This window comes from Pistacia vera, unplaced genomic scaffold (genome assembly GCF_008641045.1).
Source record: "Pistacia vera cultivar Batoury unplaced genomic scaffold, PisVer_v2 Contig1094, whole genome shotgun sequence".
Classification (NCBI taxonomy): domain Eukaryota; kingdom Viridiplantae; phylum Streptophyta; class Magnoliopsida; order Sapindales; family Anacardiaceae; genus Pistacia; species Pistacia vera.
The window spans coordinates 201,187-216,938 of NW_022195131.1; the positions used below are offsets into that span (position 1 = coordinate 201,187).

General features: G+C 31.1%; 1 protein-coding gene across 1 annotated transcript; it reads right to left on the reverse strand.

The window, feature by feature from the left end:
* Nucleotides 1-3,330: 3,330 nt before the first annotated feature.
* On the reverse strand, nt 3,331-6,144 carry LOC116137527. Its single transcript, XM_031423232.1, has 3 exons — nt 6,054-6,144; nt 3,606-5,390; nt 3,331-3,336 (listed from the first exon to the last, which is right to left on the reverse strand). The coding sequence occupies exons 1-3, from the start codon at nt 6,090-6,092 to the stop codon at nt 3,331-3,333; spliced, it is 1,830 nt and encodes a 609-aa protein (XP_031279092.1). The 5' UTR covers nt 6,093-6,144.
* Between the last annotated feature and the right edge of the window lie 9,608 nt (nt 6,145-15,752).

A 15,752-nucleotide genomic window follows, 5' to 3' on the forward strand; every position in this document is an offset into this window, starting at 1 on the left:
TGTCTATTTTGTTCATTTATCTTCTAAATGAGGTGGTTACAATATATTTGAAAACATTATCAAGGACAATTTCTATCTCACATTGCATTGCATATTTTAACAACATTAGTTTACAATGTATGAGATGAAAATGCAAGCTAAGAAGCCTAGAATAAACTTGCAACACATCATCTTTTTCTTCCATTTCTCTAAACTCTTTAACCCTCTCTTCTATACTCTCAAAAGCTTCCAAAGTTACACTTGAATATTCGTCTCAAGAGCTTCCATTTCTTGTACATTAACTATAACAACTTCCAAATACTGAAACCTGGACCTCATAGACATAAATTACTTTTTTTTTTTTTTTCCCATTGGATGTTCATCCTACTATTTTGCATTGTTTTAAAACCCGGACCAGAGGGCAACCCACTTCACTGCCCGGGTCACGGGTCAATCGGTCCAACTAGTTGGACCGGTCGGTTGGAACGGTGACATCAGCACTGCAAAAAAAAATATATTTTTTTTGAAAATTTTCAGATTTTCAATAAGAATACCAACTTAATTACTACCCAATTCAAACTCAATAACAATCTAATAGAATAGGAACAAGTTGTTTTCCTAGGAACGTGTTGAGGATGATCGAATTAGAACCCTAAGGAAACTAAGTCCTTAAAACCCTAATCTTGAGACGCCACAAAGGTTGATTACTTCGTTTGATAAGTCGAGATTTAAGCATTCAATCAAGAACACAAGAAGACAAAGCAAATAGCTTTCTGAAATAAACTTCAATTGATAATAATCTGTCCCCAAAAATAACATGGCGGCTCCTTTTTATAAGCAACAAACCCTAAAAGAAAACCCTAGCTAATTGAAAAATGAGTTGGGCCTAAGTACAAGCGAATTGGGCATAAATAAACCTTAAATAAGTAAAAGACTAAAGAATCTAATGATAATTAAAACATATAAAAAAACCCAAGATTAAATAAACGAAAATTAATTCCTAAATTAATCCTTGCATCCAACTTGATCTTTCGAATCTACCCCTTGCATAAAAAGATAATAGGCCATCCTTGGTGAAGCTTTGAAATCTTCGAATTTAGTCTTAGAGTCTTCTAGTACAGCCTCTTTGTATTGCACTTCCATGATCAAGTCTTGCAAAGCCTCTTTCATCCTTTTTGTCTTTGCCCTAGTCATTGGACCGCCAATTCCTTGCAAAGGATCTTGAGAATATTTGGGAACATCAATTTGGTCAGCACCTTGATCTCCATTACAATCCCAACATGATTAAACTACAATCCAAAGTCTCCAAACATGATGTGTTCATCCATTACAAATTAAATGACAAAATACATAATAATTAATAACAAAACATTTGGTGCAAGTGTTTTTTACATACAAATTCAATGAACAAATTATGCATCAAAGCAATAGATTCATCAAATAAAGACAATGGGAATATCTTTACAAAGCGAGAGGCGTCGTCTTTGTTGATTTTGAGCAAGAGAAGTGTCACTACAAGAAAAATGCCTTTCGGCGTCTAGCAAAATTAGACGTAGAAAGTAAAATTTAGACGCTAAACCATATTTCGCGTCTAAATTTCGTAGTCGTCACGTAGTTGCAGAATTGCTATCGTAGATTGTTTGCGCGTCTAAATTTTTGTTTAGACGTGGAAATTTTTTTTTAGCAACTAGCAAATTTGTAATATCCCACTTGAGGTACGTATTTAAGATTTGCTGTATTAGTTAAAAGTTTACTGTTTCAGCTTCAATTGAGTTTATTTGTTCATGTATGTTGAGTTGGTTGATTGGTTACCTTGAAATTGGTTGAATTTTGGTGAAGTTTGGAAATCCAATCTTCGCCGGGGCGAAGAATAATCTTCGCCGCGGCGAGGAGGAGGAGTTGCACCCACGNAACCTAGAGCAAATCAGTGGATGATGGCATAGGTTATTTCTAGAGCAACAATTGATCGGTTAGTTTTTTTTTTTGCCAATGGTAATTGGGTTATAAGTTGTTTGGATATATAGCACATATACTAGGATTGATTTGATTTGGTATAGGGAATGGAAAACTGCTGTAAAATTATTTTTTGGTGTGATCCATATGTATTATTTAGATCACAATCTTATCATTGAGTACTTTCTTTTGGTCAGTGTTGACATGAAACACTTTGTTCTATATGTAACAATATTGAAGATTATGTTCCCATTAATGAATGATGGTTGTTTTTAAGATCTTGGTTTATTGTTTAAGTTATCTGCTTATTGTCTATTTTGTTCATTTATCTTCTAAATGAGGTGGTTACAATATATTTGAAAACATTATCAAGGACAATTTCTATCTCACATTGCATTGCATATTTTAACAACATTAGTTTACAATGTATGAGATGAAAATGCAAGCTAAGAAGCCTAGAATAAACTTGCAACACATCATCTTTTTCTTCCATTTCTCTAAACTCTTTAACCCTCTCTTCTATACTCTCAAAAGCTTCCAAAGTTACACTTGAATATTCGTCTCAAGAGCTTCCATTTCTTGTACATTAACTATAACAACTTCCAAATACTGAAACCTGGACCTCATAGACATAAATTACTTTTTTTTTTTTTTTCCCATTGGATGTTCATCCTACTATTTTGCATTGTTTTAAAACCCGGACCAGAGGGCAACCCACTTCACTGCCCGGGTCACGGGTCAATCGGTCCAACTAGTTGGACCGGTCGGTTGGAACGGTGACATCAGCACTGCAAAAAAAAATATATTTTTTTTGAAAATTTTCAGATTTTCAATAAGAATACCAACTTAATTACTACCCAATTCAAACTCAATAACAATCTAATAGAATAGGAACAAGTTGTTTTCCTAGGAACGTGTTGAGGATGATCGAATTAGAACCCTAAGGAAACTAAGTCCTTAAAACCCTAATCTTGAGACGCCACAAAGGTTGATTACTTCGTTTGATAAGTCGAGATTTAAGCATTCAATCAAGAACACAAGAAGACAAAGCAAATAGCTTTCTGAAATAAACTTCAATTGATAATAATCTGTCCCCAAAAATAACATGGCGGCTCCTTTTTATAAGCAACAAACCCTAAAAGAAAACCCTAGCTAATTGAAAAATGAGTTGGGCCTAAGTACAAGCGAATTGGGCATAAATAAACCTTAAATAAGTAAAAGACTAAAGAATCTAATGATAATTAAAACATATAAAAAAACCCAAGATTAAATAAACGAAAATTAATTCCTAAATTAATCCTTGCATCCANTAATCAAATGAATCTGCATACATGCAACAAATATAATTGACATTGGCCATGACCACAATTGTTTAGTTGCATAGAAAAATTCAGTCAACTATGACTACCAAGAATAAGAACAAGATTTAAAAATTGGATAAATGCATAGATTTAGTGAGTAACAAACCCTAGCATTATTCTATAGAAAAAAAAAAGCATGATAAATTACCTAGTTAGTTTTCAGTTCTAAAACTTTTAAAATCAAGTAACATAAAACCGGTTCATTACATTCAAGTCATGATTACAGATTTTCAATTGTAATTAGATTAGCCGCATAATGAATACAAAATTATCAAAGGAATCAGATCAATAATATAGAAAATGAAAACACACCTTGAGGTCAAGGCAACTCAAATGATACGAAGAAGGGCAGTGATCACAAAGGATAAGGTCTCCCCAATGGTGGCAAACACTACAGATTGTGTCCCTTAGTTGACCACTACAATATCCTCGCTTCATCTTACGCTTTCTAGAATTAGACACCATATCTTTAAGCCTAAAATTTTTACCATATTTCTCAAATGGCATAGTTGGGTGACAGGAATTAGAAAATAAAGAATTCCTTGTCCGAACAGCATTCAGCCCTTGCTCTTGAACCTTATGCGTTAACTTTAGTTTTGAATTGACTTGTTGAGACTTCTTCAACTCCCTCTTTTTCATTATTGAGCAGTTCCTTCTCTTATGAACAACAAAAAAAGATGCCTTCTTGTCCTTCTGCTTCTCCAAACAATCAGTAAAAACCATAACAAGTTTATTGTTAAAAGTTCTCTTTCTCAAAGTTCTTCGTCTTTTTACTGATTGATATTTTTGAACGTGATGCAAACACTGAGCAGTTTTCTCCTCTCTTGAACTATCTGCGAGCAGCTTATTATGGTCACCTTCACATGCTACAGCAGAATTTAGCTTCTCTACATTGGATTCTACCTGATCAGGCTTCTTTTGTGTAGGAAAAGAAACACAATTTACTACGTGGTGTAAACATGAACCAGAATTGGAACTTCTATCATAGACACCTTTGCCAACAGTAGTATTCTCTATGAATGAAGGACCAGTTGTCATATCCTTTTCCCTACACAGATTATTAGCCTCAAAACCATTCTGATCAGTTGTATTTGTTATGGACTGTTTCTTATCTTCCGATTTGGAACTTGGTGACTGCTGCTTTTTATTGCATTTACCATGAGAATCTTCTCCTCCTTTTTGACTTGCTCTGGTAACCTTGAATTCATTGTGATTTCTTACCTTAACCAGAGAATCACATAGATGAGAATTTAACACAGCATGCTGAGAATCCTTTGATTTATTTCCTTTCGATTTATTTCCTTTCTTTCTGACTTTATATGACATAGCTTTGCGATTTCTTGCTTGAATTAGAGAATCACATAGAAAAGAATTTGAACTAGCATGTTGGGAATCCTTTGATTTATTTCCCTTCTTTCCCACCAAGTATGACAAGATTTTGCGATAACCTAGATCTCGCCGACTCAATTTAACTGCAATTTCATAAACAACATCCATGAAGTATCTATTCCACACAGAGCGAACACCGCACGGCCACTCTGAAATCATCTTCATAAATCCATAATTTAACCGCAAGGCAGACCAAATCTTCTTTACAAACTTAGACAATGGAACATCTCCTTCAAGATCCCTAGCCAACTGCACTAGTATCCACACACCCCGGTCCTTCCAAACCCCCAAGAACTCATCCCATTCACGAGCTACACGCAACTGACTCACACTGAATTTGCATTCTTCAACCTCATCAGGAAAAAACACACAACGTTCATTTGCATCATGATCACAATCAAAAATAACACCTTCCCACCATGCATCCTCAAACCAAGCATCAACACAAACTCCAAAACCAAATTTCTCACTAGAATCAACTTGTGGCAAGGGAGGTGGAGGTCGAATACGTCCACGATAGGTGGAGGAAACATGGCGGCGGCGATGGAGGCCATCAATTGCCTCAGTGACTGGAATTGACTCAATGAGCTTCAAGTCACCAGTTTCACATAGGAGTTCATCATATTCAACCATACGGCATAAGTCTGAAACCCCAACAACCACACCAGGATGCCATGAGCCCCTTAACCCTTCCTCAAATTGTCGAACCTAAACAAATCCAACTCACCAATTAAAAAAAAAATCAACTCAGATACTACAAACCCAGATAGCTCTCAATTCATAAAACAAAATAATTAAGCAATTGTCTAACATTAACAGATACCCAGATGATAAAATTACTGTTTCGGTGCGTGAAGGAGAAACAAATACAATAAAACATATAATTCCAAAAAAATAAAAAAAGAACACTTCAAATTGAAGCAAATTCAACAAAACAAAATTATAAATCAAAACAATGGAATTAACATTTTTATTAAAAGAAATGGAGAGATTGACTCAAATTGCGGAACTAAACCAATCCAACTCAAAGAAATCACAAATTCGACTCAGAAACTGCTAACCCATATAATTTTCACTACATAGGACAATAATATAAAGAATTATCAAACACTAAACATTACCCGGATAACAACATTACTGTTTGAGCGTGTACAAAAATGAAAAACGCAATAAAAAATTAAAAACACGAAATTAAAAATAAAATTCAAATATTTCATTACAAATCAACACAACATATAACACACCGATAAAATCTATCAAATGCATACAGAAAAAATACAAATTGCATCAAATTACACCCAAGAAAACCAAAAATAAAATAAAACTTGAACCAACATAAACTTGAATTTATTAAAAAATAAATAAAAATACCTCGACTCTTTGGTGAAGAAGAAGCTTTCTCTGGTTCATCGATACAGAAATTCAAAATTTGAAATGGATTTTGTTTTAATTTTGTAATTCGTTTAAGAGGCAAAGCAGAAGGATGGACAGTGACTGTTCTCTGTTTCGTTTCTTCGAATTTGGAATTAAATAATAATAATAATCGTTGCTTTGCGTGTGCAATAATGGGCTATAATCTCATGCTACTGAATGTATGAGAGGATGTTATGTACTTCCTTTGAGATTTGGTGGGGGCCCTTCAGAGAGGATGGACCACCTGTCAATTTGTGGGCCGTACTTGGACCCTTACCGGGTCGGACGATTTCCATTCGGGTTCGGGTCAAGTTGCGATTTTGATTTCTGTAACTTTTTTAGGGTTGGTTTGTTATTGTAGTTAAGAGATTTTTATTTGAATTTATAATATTAACTAGTTTAAGGCCTGCGCATTGCGCAGGTTGCTTTTGAAACTGGATTTGGTCATATTATATTTTGGATTGTTTATTTACTTATGAATTTTATGTGAAAAAACAATATTTTATTGCAAGCATTTTTTGATATACTGGATAAAAGATTTTCATATTCTATTAATGAATAATATTTTATTTTAATTACATATTAATTTTATGTGAAAAAACAATATTTTATTGTATGTATTTTTTGATATACTGGATAATAGAATTAATAATAGTAATTTCTTTCATTATTACACATTTATATATACTTAGTATGTAATCCAATTTGCTAAAATTAATTATAGTGGATATATATTGTTAAATATATTTAATTCAAAAGACCGGATAGTTAATGCTTTTTTAGTTGTCGGGCCGAGTTTTATTTCAACTTTTTTACTGTTGTATGAATTGTTTGGCCGGGTTTTATTTCAAATTTGTTTACTATTTACTTAGGGTATTCTTCAGTACATGGTCATCATCTCTACCTCTCCGTCTTGTATCTATTTTTGTTTTTTTTCGATTTCTTCCACTACTGTTTTTTGTTTGTTTAAAGCTTCAGCAGTATCTAAACAATATTTTGTAAGAATGTAAGTAATATTTATTTCGTCCCTTTTTCTTTTTTTGTTCATAACTCTTTGTTTTCGTTCTTTTTTTATTGTTTGATTTGTTTATCTGTGGTTTATATTATATTGTGTAGCTTTGTTTGATATACATTAGATAATGACAGTGAGGATTAAATATTTGTTTGGGCTTTTATAGTTTTGCAAGATTGATTTTTGAAATTTGATTGTAGCATGGAGATCTAAATAAAGGGTTGAAGAAAGTGAAGCATTATTTGGTTTTTTTTTATTGTTTGAGTTATTGTAATATTGTTCATATTATATTGTAAAGTTGTGTTTGATATGCAGCGGGTAAAGAGAGTGATGATTAAGTATATGTTTGGGCTTTTATAGTTTTGCAAGATTGATTTTATATTTGGCTTTTGTTTTTGTTCTGGTATTGTTGATAGCATGTCAACCTCAAATCAAGTGTAGAAGAAAGGAAAGCACCTTGTTAATGTTAATCCTAGACGCTCTGTTCGTTTTCAAGAAACAGATTTTGAAAAGCGAAATAAAGATATTCAGCGTCTTATTGATTCTGTTGTTTATAGTGAAAGTGAAGAAGAATATCAACGACCAGGATATGTGACTACGGAGAGTTCTCAGTCCAATAGGAAAAACAAAACTCTGGAACAAAAAATTGATTACTTGATTGAACTGATAGAAAGTAAACAAAGCAAGCTTACTTCTCTTGATAATTCTTATACCTGTCAATTCAAATATCGAAGTTTATACTTTAGTTCGTAGAAAGAGGTATTAACAGCATAGTGGTAAAAGTATTGTTTTTTATATGGATTTTCATTATTGTACTGATTTAATTGTTTTATTTATTTTTTATTTGATGTTGTTTTGTTAAACTAATTGAAATTTTAACTCAGGAGAACCATAAACTTGATTTAAAGACTCGCTTGGTAAACTTGAAGTGGTATGTTTGTTATAGCTTTTATATTTGTCTGATTTATAGAATTGTTTTTATTCAGGATTCATGTTTTTTAATTAGTGTTGTTTGGAAGGTGTTTTTGCATAACACATATGTGTTTGATTATATTATAGAACAATTTTATTCTAATAAATTTTTTATATTTTTGGATAAATAACTTACAAATATTTAATTTTATTGTAGCATGAGAAACATGTTAAATCATATTCTGGATTTGTGGAGAAATGGAAGGATATGTTTTTTAGTTCAAAATATGTTGAAAAGGCAGTGGATATACCTTGTCAATCAAAACCAAGGAAAAGGTGTGGTCGCAAATCCAAAAATTCAACTATTCGGCAAAAGGAATTGGATATATAAGTAATGTGTAATTAGTTTTTGTGAAACTTTGTTGTTTTTTTATAAATTGTAGTGTTAAATATGATATTTACATTAGACATGGGGCCCGCGCGTTGCGCGGGTATGTTTATTTAATATTTTTGGAATAAGTTGTAAAAATAACTTTTATACATGTACAAGTTTTAGAGTAAATATAACATTTGTATATGTATTGAGTTGTGTTAACATAAAATTAATAATTGTACTTTTATAATTATTAATATCAATTAATAATATGAAGATCAATTATTTGAACTTAAAATTTATATTGAGTTCAGTTTCAAGTTTGATATTGACTGTTTTTCTCACATTATAGGATTCTTTCCAAGCTAAGGTTTGAAAACAGACTAATTTCCATCTTTATACGTTTTTCTTAAAAATGGTTAGATTTTTGGAATGTCTATGTAATGTACTTATATAATTATTGTTAGTACTCATCCAATGTGTGAAGATGGAAGAATAAAATCAACACCAAAATCAAGATAAAATCGAATATAGAGAATAATACTTTTATTATAAAAGAAATAAGTACATCGTTTTTTTATATTGTGAAGTGGATTTGGACAATCTAGACTTTATTTTCTACTTTTCTTATAGTTGTTCAAGTGCATATGCATACTCTCTTTTTGTTTAGGTTATAAATAACATCCATGGCAGATTCTATGATTTGTAACAGTTGGTCAATGACTTCTACGAATTTGTCTCTTGCAGTATGTAGATCATCCAGATTGGTCTCAACTTTTTTGAAAATCTCCCTCAATTTCGGCATTCCCTGAAAAATGTCTAAACCAATTGCAAAAACAATATAGAATCAATTTTTATAAATATATGGAAACGGTAACATGAATGTGTAAATATAATTATCAGATGAACTCTCGACATATCAAGAAAAAAAAAAAATTTTGTGGTTTTTATATCCCCGCAAATATGTATCATGGTTTTGTTTGTGATTTTGTAATTTAGGATACAAAAGATGTGTAATGTTTATACCTTCTGGTTACCTCGGTGGAGAATTATTGTTGTTAAGGTCGTTGCTGGTATTCGTTGCAGATCCTTCTGGTCATGATGTTTTGTCAGCCATTTTCGAATTAAGTTTTGGAGAAGAAATGAACAATTACAGTGAATAGTATCTGGAGAAAGTTAAATGGGTGATTGATGTCAGAGTAATATTTATAGGAGAATAGGATACAAAAAGGTGGACTATGAACAGACATTTGGTAATAAATAAACGTGTCGATCAAAAAAGGGTTAATAATTGTTTGGAAAAGGTAATATGAAACGTTAGTAGACTATCTGTACAATATTAAAGAAAATCGTAATAAATATTTTGTTAAGTGTGTAGCATATTAGTTAAGTAGCTAATAATGGTTCGGCAAGATGTTGAGTTATTATGATAAAGAAACAATGTGATTTACTAATAATAAAATCTTATCGATACATTTTCAAAGGATGGAAAATAAATATTTTGTCAAGTATCAAAATAATATTTATAGGAGTACAGGATACGAAGAGGTGGAATATGAACAGACATCTGGTAATAAATAAATGTGTCGATCGAGAAAGTGTTAATAATAATTTGGATAAGGTAATACGAAACATTAGTAGAGTATCTGTACAATATTAAAGAAAATTGTAATAAATATTTTGTTAAGTGCGTAGCATATTAGTTAGGTAGTTAATAATGATTCGGCAAGATGTTGAGTTATTATGATAAAGAAACAATGTGATTTACTAATAATAAAATCTTATTGATACATTTTCAAATGATGGACAATAAATATTTTGTCAAGTATCAAATACAGAGATGATATGATGATGTGACAATATATTTATTAATTTTTTAATTGTGGTTCGATAATATGGTTATGAAACATGCATATAGTGTAAGTAACTAACCGGATTCGCATAGCAGAAAAACGTAATATTTAAAACAAATCGATCAATTACACGAACCAAGATCCGAGTATAGATTATAACGTTTTCATGCATAAACTAAAAATGTAAGATAAAAATATGTGTAAAAACAAATCCATACAAGGATTTAGTTCATACCAACGTTTGGAGGCTCCTCTGAATATCTCTAACTTTGCTCACGAACACTGTTCACCAGCAACTGTTCACCAGATACTGTTCATTAATCGATCCAATGTAGGATTGCACTCACGGAAATCCACACGAAGATAATCTGAAGAACCGACAATTGTTTTCCTAGAACAATTGCCAGCATCAAGAATCAAGAACAATCAAAAGGAAAAATTTCCTTTCACTCAAGGAGCGAAAACGTGAGAGAGAGAGAGAGAGAGAGAGAGAGAGAGAGAGAGAGAGAGAGAGAAGGTGGCTAGGGTTTTTAATTGAATGAATATCACACTTGTTTTAATTTTAAGTTGCACTTATATAGTGCAACAATGAAAACCCTATTCCATTTAAGAATAGCGATGGGCTCCAACCCTGGTTCACCCTTGCAACCAAACATCATGTAATTGGTATTTTAAATTAATTAATTATTATTATAATTAAAATCCATTAATATATAATAATATATTAACATTTAATTAATAATAATAATTCATTTAAATATATGCATAGATATATTTAAATATAATCTCACTAATTTGATTTTAATATCAAATTAAATAAAGGCAACAATCTCGGCAAATTTAATTGCACTACGAGATTACCAAAATACTCGTTCATCCTGAAAGACGAAAATACCCTTCTCACAAATTGATTCTTAAATTATCTTCCAAGTGTGTGACCCGTAGGCTCCTCATAATATCTGCAGTGTGTAGTATCGCGATTAACACCAATCAATCGTCTCACTACATACAGACCAAGATTGGCCCCTTGCAAGGCATCATGGCCACCTAATAGATTCGGATTCAACGAAACTGCAACCTATCAACGATATGGTTACCGTGCAATCAAATCTTTTCATCAACTGTTATCTCATCGAGACTGAGGTACAAAAATAGTGTCAGCCTCAGTATCCTCAACATGTTTGTATTCAGTTACTAGACCAATGACAAGAATATTAAATTGGATTGAGCAACAACCCAGTCCCACTGTGGCAATAGATTTAGTGTCATTGTCATCCACTGAATTACACAGTGAGATAACTTCTTCTGTACATAGGAGTGATGAATCATTTGTCAATCCACTATAGTCTCAATACACTTCTTAATATAGCCAATCACTACCGTATTGATAGCTCTGAATAGAACTACGTTGGGCTAGTGTCAAACTACACCAATTGGTGCACAAGGCGCTTTGGTGATCTCAAGTCTAAGGATCACATGCACTACCATCCGTTAGAGGATTTATTCCATAGACACTGGGGTTACGATCCATATGGAATCCTTTGGTGGGTCTGTCCAGTGAACGTGCCTCTAGGAAACACTCATGCATTGCACCAGGTTGTCGGCAAACAACCTTGACAAGTGAGATCAATCACTGCCTTTCGACAAGGTCGTTCAACACTATGATAGCCTTACCGTATTATCTACGTCCTTGGTCAGAAAAATACTAGGGCTACGAATGTTTCTAGAATGGCCATCATATGTGATCATAAGGTTCTTACTATCAAGATTTGAAACACTTGATACCCTCGTCACGGTTAAGCCATCCTAAGGACATATATCATTACATACACGATATAAAAGAATATGTCTTTTATTGATAAACAAACATTTATTACAGAGTCAATTTTACAATAATTGATTGGCTCTAGGGCACCGACTCTAACATATAGTTCGACTTTGATCTTGTTTGATTAATAATGGTACAAAAGTTTTTTTAAATGTGTAATAAAAATAGTTTTTTCTAGTTTTTTTTTTTTTTTAAATTAAGATTATAATGTATTTAGATTGACGTTTGTTGTATACGTTCAATTTTTTAACATAATGTTTGAACAATTTTTGGGGTACTGCATCACTCAGTGTGAAAGTTGCTCTGGGAAAATTAACAGACATCTAACAACAGATAGACACGTTGATTGAAAAAGTGTTGACAACTTGTAGCAAAACTGTTTGTGGTGCATTAAAGGAGAGCGTAATAAATAGTTAACAATGGTTCAGCAAGCAGGTTTCCAAAATATGTTGTGGTTCGGTGTAGAATTCAATCTAATGAATAATGGAATGGAAATTTATTTTTATATGTTATAGGAACAGTATTTAGATTGATGTTTGTCGAATATTTTTAATTATTTTAAATTGTCATAATCATTGGTGTTTAATATTTATTAAATATTGTTTATGTTTGATTGATCATTTTAATCTTGTGATGAATTTCTCTTTATAAGTTATTAAATATTTGCATCAATTGTTGATAATTGAATGAGTTTTAACTTTTATTTTCAGATTAAACTAAAAAGCATTTAAATATGTACATGTGCAAGAAATTGCATACGAAAGTTACTAAAAATTAAATTTCATACAGACTATTCGGTAACCCACGTTACATCTATGATATGCGATATTTTCTGGTGACATTGATCTATCCCAGTGTATGCGATTTTGATTCTTCTTGTTGCAAGTCGCAAATATTCATCTCTTAATAAGAATTGTTGCAGTTGGAGTGAGGGACTTGAATTCTTTCCTATAATATTCCAGTTTGTAGAAATGATTAGGTAGTTTTACTAATTTCATTAGAATTTGTATACCTCTATTGTCATGTACAGTAAGCAGAGCAACAACAATGTGATACATTGCTTGCATGTTATATTTTTGGCAAACTATAATCAGTAGTTTTAATCCCATATATGTATCATGTTCGATGAAGAACAAATGTGTTCCCAGCAGTAGCAAAGCTTGTTTATTTTCTGCTTCTACAAGTGTCTTCAGAATTAAAAGTCTCGCTGTTGTTATTGTTGGCAGTTTGTGTTGTTGTTTCGAAATGTCCATTCTTTGTAATATTTGTTTTATATTTGCTTGTTTATTCAGAGATTTGCACCTGTAAATTGTACGGTAAGTAATGGTTTTGAAGCACAAGATTCATAATAGTTAAAAAAAAAAAAATCCACAGTTGGGAATGATAATACCATTACCTTATGATTAAGCAATTAAGAATAAATAAGTGTACCAAATATGACTCACTTAAATATGGATCCTAAAATGCATTTTGTCTTTTGTTTATTAGAAAACTATTAACAACTAAAGATGTAGATGGTTCGGCAGAGTCATTTCTATGGTTAATCGTTATTGTTATAAAACTACTGCGGAACAAAGTACTATCTTATTGTTATTAGTTGTATATTTAACCATTTTGTATAATATCATTTTCTGTGTGAGTAAGAAAACAATGAAATACGGTGGTTTTAGTAAAACTTACGTTAACCGTATTGCTTGTAAAGCAGTGTGATCTTTGTCAGTTGCTTTTATAATGATTCGTTGTAGAATTTCTGATGGTAATTGTAACAAATCTGTGGGTTGTTTTTTTGTTAATTTGAAAGGAATCATGATGTCTTGGTGCTGTTTTTTGGATGCAAGTATATGGAAATTATGTTGTTGATATGGTATTTGTGGTTTATATAGTTTGCGTGTAAGTAGCGAATAGTTCTTTTTCTTTTTTTGGTATTTCAACTACTTAGGTAATGTTCTGTTTATTATTAATAGAAGTCAGCGTTCTTATCTGAATCTGGTTTTTAATAGTTTTGTAAAATAATGATAGTTGTATTAATCATTTAATGTTAAGTCTTACTTATATTTAAATGTAAACGGTTCACATTCATGTTAATTTCTATATAGGTATATTAAATATTTTAGATATTTGATTAGTACACACACGGTACAACACAAGATATAATCAAAATATCAATCACTTCAATCAAAAAGTATAATGAGAAGGGTATTGATGTTATTGATAGATGTGTTCTATTTAATTAGGAATACGAAAGAAACAGATGGAACATGAATAAAGATATTATAATAAATAAACATGATTTTTTAAGAAGAATAAAATCTAACTGGCATGAGTTTAATAGAAAGGATGAGAAGATTAAATTGGAAAAATAACATTGATTGTACGATTAGACCACATAATATTTAGATAGTCTTCTCAACTTGCATGAGTGATTTAAGTTCGTATCACTTTAATGTTATGTAAATTATTTATTTAAAATTTAAAAGTATTTATTTGTTTTTTGAGAGTACAAAAGGTGCTTTGGGAAAACCAATAAATGTCTAGTAATAAGTAAACATATTGATTGAAAAAACGTTAATAACTCTTTAGATAAGAGGATATGAAATGGTAGTAAATGTAATAAATATTTTGTTAAGTATTCAAGTAAGAAATGTCATGATGATATTATATTATATTGCCTGGATTGTGAATAATGGTTTAGGGTTTAGTGTGATGTTATCACATAACATAATCAAATTTAATTTGGTTGATAACAAAAAATTATTTATCTTAACGTGTTACTCGAGGTTGTAAACAAATTTATTGTAACAGAATAAAGAAATTAGATTAAGAGATGATAATTGTTAGATTATACAAGTTTTAGAGTAAAAATAAGTTCTATATATGTACAGAGTTGTGTTAACATAAAATTAATAATTGTATCTTTGTAATTATTAACATCAATTAATATTATGAAGATTAATTATTTGAACTTAAAATTTATATTGAGTTCATTTTCACGTTTAACATTGACTGGTAAATTTTTTTCTCACAGTATAGTATTCTTTCCAGTCAAGATGATTAATTAGTACTCATCCAATGTGTGAAGATGGAAGAATTAAATCAAAACTAAGGTGTTATCATGGAGGACAATTTTCAATCAATTAATTAGTACACTAAAATCAAGATAAAATTGAATATAGAGAATAAAACTTTTATTATAAAAGAAATAAGTACATCACTTTTTCATACTGTGAAGTGGGTTTGGACAATATAGTCTTTATTTTCTATTTTTCTTATAGTCGTGCAGTTCCTCTAATGCATATGAATACTCTCTTTTGTTTAGGTTACAAATAATATCCATGGCAGATTTCATGATTTGTAACATCTAGTCAATGACTTCTCTGAATTTGCCTCGTGCAATATGTAGATCATCCAGATTGTTCTCAACATTTTTGAAACTCTCCCTCAATTCCGGCATTCCCTGAAAAATGTCTAAAACAATTGCAGAAACAATATACAATCAAATTTTATAAATATATGGAAATGGTAACATGAATGTGTAAATATAATTATGAGATGAATTCTCGACATATCAAAAAATTTGTTTTTTTAGTGGTTTTTATATTGCGGCAAATATGTATCATCGTTCTGTTTGCAATTTTGTAATATAGCATACAAAAGATGTGCAATATTTATACCTTTTGTT

What these genes read in the sequence shown, in the direction of transcription:
- LOC116137527 (XM_031423232.1), bottom strand. Translation starts at nt 6,092, where the DNA reads ATGAACCAGAGAAAGCTTCTTCTTCACCAAAGAGTCGAG. An exon ending in TTCTTCACCAAAGAGTCGAG is followed by an intron (nt 5,391 to 6,053) that starts GTATTTTTATTT and finishes GGATTTGTTTAG; the next exon opens with GTTCGACAATTTGAGGAAGG.